The sequence below is a fragment of the Haplochromis burtoni genome, unplaced genomic scaffold, assembly GCF_018398535.1.
Source record: "Haplochromis burtoni strain Fernald_Lab_line unplaced genomic scaffold, NCSU_Asbu1 Contig_112, whole genome shotgun sequence".
NCBI classification, from domain to species: domain Eukaryota; kingdom Metazoa; phylum Chordata; class Actinopteri; order Cichliformes; family Cichlidae; genus Haplochromis; species Haplochromis burtoni.
This window is the reverse complement of record NW_024582473.1, coordinates 1,324,110-1,333,275: the sequence shown is the minus strand read 5'-3', so window position 1 is coordinate 1,333,275 and position 9,166 is coordinate 1,324,110. Positions and strand designations below refer to the sequence as shown.

Below are 9,166 nucleotides of genomic sequence, written 5' to 3'. Positions count from 1 at the left end.
AAATCAGTTATTGTCAGACTGTGAGCAGCAGTGTAAAACATCTGATTTAACTTACTGTAAAATTTTATTTTAGTTCATATTCTAATATTTCTGTCTGGTCTACTTGGCAGCATCTTTTTCAGTATTTGGAATTTTTGGTTGTTTTATCTTTCAAGAGTCAGCATGATGAGTGCGTTGAGCTCTCAGGGCCACCGTACTGTTCTCTTTTCAAGTTATTATCCTCAGATTTCACAGAGTCATAATTGTACTAGCTTTTAATATGATATATGGTGAACCACTCCATATACTCATCCTGACTGCCAGCCTCACATTTCCTACTGCTGCTCTTTCACAATAAAAGCAAATAAACAATCCGTTTTATTCTGGAAACAGTTACAGGAAGCAATGTGTTTGTTGCAGAAGATGGATGATTTGTCCTTTTGGCCTCTCAGTTAGAGAATATCAGGTAATTGATATAACTCATGAATCGTTATATTAATTGCACAATGTAAAGAAACATTGCTTTGACACTGAACTCTTACCTAATGTCTTTTCTGCTGTGTCGTCAACAAATCGGCTGAAAAGTCTTAAGAAGGTCATGAGCGTCAGTGTGAAGGAACACTGGATGAAAACTCAACTGCTGATGCTAAAATGAAACTCCGTGCTACATTGCTGTTTTGTTTCTGGGTCCTGTGCCACAGTTCAAGTATCTCTGCCTTGAATCAAGACTTCCTTCTGTCATCTGTCTTGCTCTTGCTGAACCACCTCCCCGGTCAGCGTGATGGTGTGTAGGTCCGGGTATGTCTGCTGCTGCTGCCCGCTGCCCCTCTGAGCCTCAGCCTGTGTCAGTGGGTGCACCATGGACATGTGCACGTTCAGGTTGTGGGCCTTCTCGAAACGCTTGCTGCACATCAAGCACTCAAACTCCAGGTCGGCCTCGGCTTTGTGTTTGGTCATGTGGTATTTCAGTGATGCTCGCTGGCGACACTGGAAGCCACAAACCTCACATCTGACAGGAGGAAAAAACAAAAGCATTTATCATTTCTCCTGTCTGGGGTTCTGGCTTTTAAACTGGGAAACATGGGTTTCATTCCTCTCGCTCTCTCAAAAAAGTGAATTTCTGTTTGTCCTCTTATCAGTTCACTTATGGAATTCCTCAGGGCTCAGTTCTTGTGCCACTATTTTTCTCTATTTTATTTTGACTTTTGAAAGTCTCGTTTCAAAGATTTATTTCCAATAACAGAAGACGACTTTGGTCTCTAGGCTCCGAGCTCATCACTTTCCATATAAAATTGTAGTGACTAAACATTTGAAATACTGTAAAATACAGTTCCAGAAAAACGATGATGAGGCCCGTTTTCTGATATCAGTCAAAAAGGGCATTTACTGATCTCGTTGTTCTATCGATGTTTTCCAAATCCCTGAATTTGAGGGGGAGAAATAAATAGGCTGAAACTTTGACTTGGCTATCAAACTCTTGATCCCAGTATGACCGTCTGTCAGCAGGATGCACCGGAGCAAGATGATCTCCCAACTTGGAGGATCATACAGATACATAAATCTATGTGCATACATTTGATGGTATATATGACTTGTTCAGGTGAAAGCATATTCTGTGGTTCTGTGATGAAAACAGGAAGCAATTAAAGGTTTGTAAAATCAATCTGAAGCCACCAAAAGAGCTTGACGGCTCATGAGCTACAAAAATGTTAAAGGACTTACTGTAGTGGCTTGGCCCCCGAATGCCTCATCTGGTGAACTGATAGGTGTTTTCTTTGTTTGAAGGTTTGACCGCACTGGTCACAAATGTAATTCCTCTCCTCTGGAAGCACACAGACACGACGAGCATGAGCCACAAATTCAGACATTAAAGTAAGGTAAAAAAAATCTTTATAAACATTAATTTATGCAATGCTAACAATAAATGCTTAGAAATGGAAATGACTGATTTAGTAACATCAGTACTGCGTTCCACGTGTCTGAGGAAAGTTTTAGATTCGTGTATCATTCTTCAGAAACAGCCTAAATGTGAAAAGCATGCATAAAAACAGCTATAAAGAATTATTTCTCACTCAAAGCTGGATGACTAAAGCTGGAAAGCCAGAAAGTCAGTCAAACCTGACATCTCACCTGTGTGGATGAGCTTGACATGCCGCTGCAGGTAGCGGTCGATCATGAAAACCTTGTTGCAGCCAGGGTGAGGGCACGGTCGCTCCCTCACCTCCTCGTGATGTTCCTTGATGTGTTTCTAAAAAGTCAGCAAACAGGAACACAATCAGTCGTATATACAGATGAAGGCAGAGCACGTTTGCTCTCATTCATTTTAACTGCTTTCAGTCAAGGACAATTCATTTTAAATGGAAATAACTCATTATTATTCTTTTTTGTTGTTTTAACATTAGAGAATGTTAATCTCTGATACTATTACCAATCTGCAACAATCAGTCTCATCTGTTTTTATTTCATTCATACATATTAAATTCATTTCAAGACACTTTATAGTTAGCAGTAAACAGACCTCTGACAGCGCTATGTTCAGGAATTGTTTCACCTTGCTGAAAACAGTTAAACAATATTTAATAAAGAAACATTTCCCCAGTCACCTGAGACCGCTATCCCAAATTTTTAAAGAAAAGCAAGCCAAGATTATTCATAACTCAAAACTAGTGCACGGAAACATGCACAACTGAAGGTGGCTTCATTTAACAGTGAGCAGTGAATTCTGACCTTGAGACCATCGGGAGCTCTGTAGACAGCCGTACAACCCTGATATGGACACTTGTAGATGTTGGGGAGCTCCTCCCTTTGAAAAAGAAACACAGATTGTTAATCTGCATTTCTTCTAAAAAAAAAAAAACCTGAAGCAAAGAATAAACTACACCCAAGCTGAAAATGACCTTAATGGAAGCTGCATCACGTACCCCTTAGGTTTGAACTTATTCTTCCAGCCTGGCTTGGGTCCAGGCTTCTTTCTGATTTTGGGCTCCTCTGGGGCCTTTGAGCTTTTTCTTCTCTTGTTTGGGACGTTGACCCTGTGGGCTCTAGAAGGATAAGGGGAAAATAAATTCAGCGAGAGCTTATGAGAGAAAGACATGGAACATATTCTGTAACTGCAAAGGTGGTCACTGTCCCATCCCTGCCTCCAAAGAGCAAATTAACAGCTCAACCAGGAAACATGAGCCTGTTGCCCTGATGTATGTGCACAGCTGAGGTTCATTATAGAGCAGCTGTGTGGTAGCAGGCACAGGCTTCTCATTTTTACTGTAATAAAGGTTTTTTCTTTCTTTTACCCTTTATTGTCAGAGTGTAACTGTGACTGTGGCCAGTCAGCAAACCTTTTAAAGACTTGTGATTCTTTACATGCTGCTTGTATATCAATGGAGACCCAAACTTAGAGGCTTCATAATAACAGCCTGCACAGCTGCTGACTGGCAAGACTTAACACTAAACTAATCAAATCTACATCGGCCGTTATCGTGTTACATTCACAGGCTGATCTACACTAAAGGCCCCGTAGACCGGTGATAACAGATAGTGAGATAAGGCGGTGTTTCCACTCCCTTTACTTCACCATAGCAGGCCCGTCTTTTCTATTTGCACCCACCTCTTCTCCGAGTATGGCTCAAACTCCTCATCAGACAGCCCTCCTTTTCTACCCTCATCAAACTCATCTTCAGAGATGACCCTGGACACACACAAACACAAAATTTGAAAACGGAATGACCTCATCGAGAAGTACTAGTACTGTGGTTCAGCGCAGTCCACCTGCAGCAACGGCTCAGACGCAGAGCTCAGTGCCTGATGACTGGACGGGCGACAACGAAGGTGGGAATGCTTACAGTCGTTCAGACTAACACTGAGACTACCGGTGTATCAGCCCTCTTCAGTTCTTTCAAGATGTTTTATGTTGTGCAATAAAAGACTCGCACAAGATCAGAGATAAAACCCCAACAATCAGATAATCACTGTGCTCAGTGATGGGCAGCCACCTCCTTTCGATGTGAGAGCAGCAGCTGCTCTACTCTGAGCCCCTCCCGGATGGCCGAACTTCTCACCCTATCTCTAAGGGAGAGGCCAGCCACCCTTCGGAGGAAGCTCATTTCTGCTGCTTGTATCCGCAATCTCATTCTTTCGGTCACTACCCACAGCTCGTGGCCATAGGTGAGGGTAGGGACGTAGATCGAGCTTCGTTTTTACATTCAGCTCTCTATTCACCAAGAGGCTGAGGAGTATGATCCCCCTATAGTTGGAACACAACCTCCGGTCCCCCTTCTTAAAACTGGGCGCCACCAGCCTGGTCAGGAGTTTTTTTTAACTCCCTCAGTGACCTCGCCCTTGGAGATAGGTGAGTCGTCCCCCTTGTCCCAAGACTCTGCTTCCTCCATGGAAGACATGCCGGTGGGATTAAGGAGGTTCTAGAAGTATTCCTTCCAGCACTCGACAATATTCTCAGCAGGTAGAGCACCACTTTCCCCTCCTGAGTCGCCTGACTGTTCACCATAATCTCTTCGAGGCAGTCCAAAAAGTCTTTTTTCCATGGCCTCGCTGAACTCCTCCCACACTCAAATTTTTCCTTCATCCACTGCTCGAGCTGTGTTCCGCTTGGCCTGTCGGTACATGTCCCACAGGCTAACCAAGCCTGATAGGACTCCTTCTTCAGCCTCATGGCTCCCTTCACCTCTGGTGTCCACCATTTGGTTGGGGGATTACCACCACAACAGGCACCAACCACCTTGCAGCCGCAGCTAAGTGCAACGGCTTCAGCAATAGACGTGCCGAACATGGTTCATTCAATTCAATTTTATTTTATTCATATAGCACCAAATCATACCAACAGTTGCCTCGAGGCGCATTTGGACTCGGTGTCCCCAGTCTCCCTCGGGATGCTGTTGAAGATCTTGCAGACCATCTGCACTTAAATGTTCATATTTTTTATTTTCATCAAATAAAAATATATGATTGACTCACATCAGCGTGTCTGAATATCAGTTCATTTTGAAGAAATGAGAATGAGTGTTTCCAGGAAGATAAAATATTAAAGATGTGTATTCATTTTTGGAGACTCGAGACTGATGTGCACAGACATTCCAGCTGAAATATAGAAAATACTTTTTCTTCTTCTGCACATACTGAAACCCGTGTTAAGACCTCATCATTGCTCATATTAACATTTTCTCCTCCTCTCTCCTTCAGATTACACAGGTCACGAGGAGGCCTTGTCTCCTGCTCCGGGTCAGCTGGAGGACAGAACTGCTGGCAGTGATCTTTCTGACAGGTTGGTCCCACAGTTCATATTTACTGGTGGTTTGGCAATTATTAGAAATCGAAATTTTTCAAATTTTGTGTTTGTGTGTGTCCAGGGTCATCTCTGAAGATGAGTTTGATGAGGGTAGAAAAGGAGGGCTGTCTGATGAGGAGTTTGAGCCATACTCGGAGAAGAGGTGGGTGCAAATAGAAAAGACGGGCCTGCTATGGTGAAGTAAAGGGAGTGGAAACACCGCCTTATCTCACTATCTGTTATCACCGGTCTACGGGGCCTTTAGTGTAGATCAGCCTGTGAATGTAACACGATAACGGCCGATGTAGATTTGATTAGTTTAGTGTTAAGTCTTGCCAGTCAGCAGCTGTGCAGGCTGTTATTATGAAGCCTCTAAGTTTGGGTCTCCATTGATATACAAGCAGCATGTAAAGAATCACAAGTCTTTAAAAGGTTTGCTGACTGGCCACAGTCACAGTTACACTCTGACAATAAAGGGTAAAAGAAAGAAAAAACCTTTATTACAGTAAAAATGAGAAGCCTGTGCCTGCTACCACACAGCTGCTCTATAATGAACCTCAGCTGTGCACATACATCAGGGCAACAGGCTCATGTTTCCTGGTTGAGCTGTTAATTTGCTCTTTGGATGGGACAGTGACCACCTTTGTAGTTACAGAATATGTTCCATGTCTTTCTCTCATAAGCTCTCGCTGAATTTATTTTCCCCTTATCCTTCTAGAGCCCACAGGGTCAACGTCCCAAATAAGAGAAGAAAAAGCTCAAAGGCCCCAGAGGAGCCCAAAATCAGAAAGAAGCCCGGACCCAAGCCAGGCTGGAAGAATAAGTTCAAACCTAAGGGGTACGTGATGCAGCTTCCATTAAGGTCATTTTCAGCTTGGGTGTAGTTCATTCTTTGCTTCAGTTTTTTTTTTTTTTGAAGAAAGGCAGATTAACAATCTGTGTGTTTCTTTTTCAAAGGGAGGAGCTCCCCAACATCTACAAGTGTCCATATCAGGGTTGTACGGCTGTCTACAGAGCTCCCGATGGTCTCAAGGTCAATATTCACTGCTCACTGTTAAATGAAGCCACCTTCAGTTGTGCATGTTTCCGTGCACTAGTTTTGATCTCCTGTATGAATAATCTTGGCTTGCTTTTCTTTAAAAATTTGGGATAGCGGTCTCAGGTGACTGGAGAAATGCTTCTTTATTAAATATTGTTCAACTGTTTTCAGCAAGGTGAAACAATTCCTGAACATAGCGCTGTCAGAGGTCTGTTTACTGCTAACTATAAAGTGAAATGAATTTAATATGTATGAATGAAATAAAAACAGATGAGATTGATTGTTGCAGATTGGTAATAGTATCAGAGATTAAAGATTAATAATGAGTTATTTCCATTTAAAATGAATTGTCCTTGACTGAAGGCAGTTAAAATGAATGAGAGCAAACGTGCTCTGCCTTCATCTGTATATACGACTGATTGTGTTCCTGTTTGCTGACTTTTTAGAAACACATCAAGGAACATCACGAGGAGGTGAGGGAGCGACCGTGCCCTCACCCTGGCTGCAACAAGGTTTTCATGATCGACCGCTACCTGCAGCGGCATGTCAAGCTCATCCACACAGGTGAGATGTCAGGTTTGACTGACTTTCTGGCTTTCCAGCTTTAGTCATCCAGCTTTGAGTGAGAAATAATTCTTTATAGCTGTTTTTATGCATGCTTTTCACATTTAGGCTGTTTCTGAAGAATGATACACGAATCTAAAACTTTCCTCAGACACGTGGAACGCAGTACTGATGTTACTAAATCAGTCATTTCCATTTCTAAGCATTTATTGTTAGCATTGCATAAATTAATGTTTATAAAGATTTTTTTTACCTTACTTTAATGTCTGAATTTGTGGCTCATGCTCGTCGTGTCTGTGTGCTTCCAGAGGAGAGGAATTACATTTGTGACCAGTGCGGTCAAACCTTCAAACAAAGAAAACACCTATCAGTTCACCAGATGAGGCATTCGGGGGCCAAGCCACTACAGTAAGTCCTTTAACATTTTTGTAGCTCATGAGCCGTCAAGCTCTTTTGGTGGCTTCAGATTGATTTTACAAACCTTTAATTGCTTCCTGTTTTCATCACAGAACCACAGAATATGCTTTCACCTGAACAAGTCATATATACCATCAAATGTATGCACATAGATTTATGTATCTGTATGATCCTCCAAGTTGGGAGATCATCTTGCTCCGGTGCATCCTGCTGACAGACGGTCATACTGGGATCAAGAGTTTGATAGCCAAGTCAAAGTTTCAGCCTATTTATTTCTCCCCCTCAAATTCAGGGATTTGGAAAACATCGATAGAACAACGAGATCAGTAAATGCCCTTTTTGACTGATATCAGAAAACGGGCCTCATCATCGTTTTTCTGGAACTGCTTTTACAGTATTTCAAATGTTTAGTCACTACAATTTTATATGGAAAGTGATGAGCTCGGAGCCTAGAGACCAAAGTCGTCTTCTGTTATTGGAAATAAATCTTTGAAACGAGACTTTCAAAAGTCAAAATAAAATAGAGAAAAATAGTGGCACAAGAACTGAGCCCTGAGGAATTCCATAAGTGAACTGATAAGAGGACAAACAGAAATTCACTTTTTTGAGAGAGCGAGAGGAATGAAACCCATGTTTCCCAGTTTAAAAGCCAGAACCCCAGACAGGAGAAATGATAAATGCTTTTGTTTTTTCCTCCTATCAGATGTGAGGTTTGTGGCTTCCAGTGTCGCCAGCGAGCATCACTGAAATACCACATGACCAAACACAAAGCCGAGGCCGACCTGGAGTTTGAGTGCTTGATGTGCAGCAAGCGTTTCGAGAAGGCCCACAACCTGAACGTGCACATGTCCATGGTGCACCCGCTGACACAGGCTGAGGCTCAGAGGGGCAGCGGGCAGCAGCAGCAGACATACCCGGACCTACACACCATCACGCTGACCGGGGAGGTGGTTCAGCAAGAGCAAGACAGATGACAGAAGGAAGTCTTGATTCAAGGCAGAGATACTTGAACTGTGGCACAGGACCCAGAAACAAAACAGCAATGTAGCACGGAGTTTCATTTTAGCATCAGCAGTTGAGTTTTCATCCAGTGTTCCTTCACACTGACGCTCATGACCTTCTTAAGACTTTTCAGCCGATTTGTTGACGACACAGCAGAAAAGACATTAGGTAAGAGTTCAGTGTCAAAGCAATGTTTCTTTACATTGTGCAATTAATATAACGATTCATGAGTTATATCAATTACCTGATATTCTCTAACTGAGAGGCCAAAAGGACAAATCATCCATCTTCTGCAACAAACACATTGCTTCCTGTAACTGTTTCCAGAATAAAACGGATTGTTTATTTGCTTTTATTGTGAAAGAGCAGCAGTAGGAAATGTGAGGCTGGCAGTCAGGATGAGTATATGGAGTGGTTCACCATATATCATATTAAAAGCTAGTACAATTATGACTCTATGAAATCTGAGGATAATAACTTGAAAAGAGAACAGTACGGTGGCCCTGAGAGCTCAACGCACTCATCATGCTGACTCTTGAAAGATAAAACAACCACAAATTCCAAATACTGAAAAAGATGCTGCCAGACAGAAATATTAGAATATGAACTAAAATAAAATTTTACAGTAAGTTAAATCAGATGTTTTACACTGCTGCTCACAGTCTGACAATAACTGATTTCGTAGGCTTTGTGAGTAATCAGCTGTTAAGACCACCGTGTTGTTAATCTTGAATACCTTCATTTAATATCTGACATTCACATTACTGACTGTGTAACCAGCTTAAATGCAGCTGTAATACTGAGACCTTCTCCAAGTAAAGCGTCTGTATGTGCTGCAATTCCAGGAAGTTTTCTTATCGGCTCACTGCTTTTATTAAGTTATTACT

The 9,166-nt window shown here is 42.2% G+C and overlaps 2 protein-coding genes across 2 annotated transcripts in view; both read left to right on the top strand.

Annotated features, from left to right (window-relative positions):
- The window catches only part of LOC102305794 (FA complementation group A), a gene marked incomplete in the record, with an annotated part of 33,680 nt that extends 33,311 nt beyond the window's left edge, over positions 1 to 369 (top strand). The window contains 1 exon segment of the mRNA XM_014335531.2: positions 1 to 369.
- A 3,329-nt stretch (positions 370 to 3,698) lies between these two features.
- znf276 (zinc finger protein 276) lies at positions 3,699 to 9,159 on the top strand. The gene is made up of 8 exons (XM_042223483.1): positions 3,699 to 3,804; positions 5,173 to 5,254; positions 5,340 to 5,420; positions 5,976 to 6,095; positions 6,215 to 6,290; positions 6,743 to 6,860; positions 7,169 to 7,268; positions 7,981 to 9,159. The coding sequence occupies exons 1-8, from the start codon at positions 3,699 to 3,701 to the stop codon at positions 8,249 to 8,251; spliced, it is 954 nt and encodes a 317-aa protein (XP_042079417.1). The 3' UTR covers positions 8,252 to 9,159.
- Positions 9,160 to 9,166: the final 7 nt, after the last annotated feature.

Bases quoted from the DNA above. Each gene is read 5' to 3' on its own strand.
- znf276 (XM_042223483.1), top strand. From the start codon at position 3,699: ATGACCTCATCGAGAAGTACTAGTACTGTGGTTCAGCGCAGTCCACCT. The intron at 3,805-5,172 runs GTGGGAATGCTT...TCTCTCCTTCAG, and splicing joins CTGGACGGGCGACAACGAAG to ATTACACAGGTCACGAGGAG. The intron at 5,421-5,975 runs GTGGGTGCAAAT...TTATCCTTCTAG, and splicing joins GAGCCATACTCGGAGAAGAG to AGCCCACAGGGTCAACGTCC.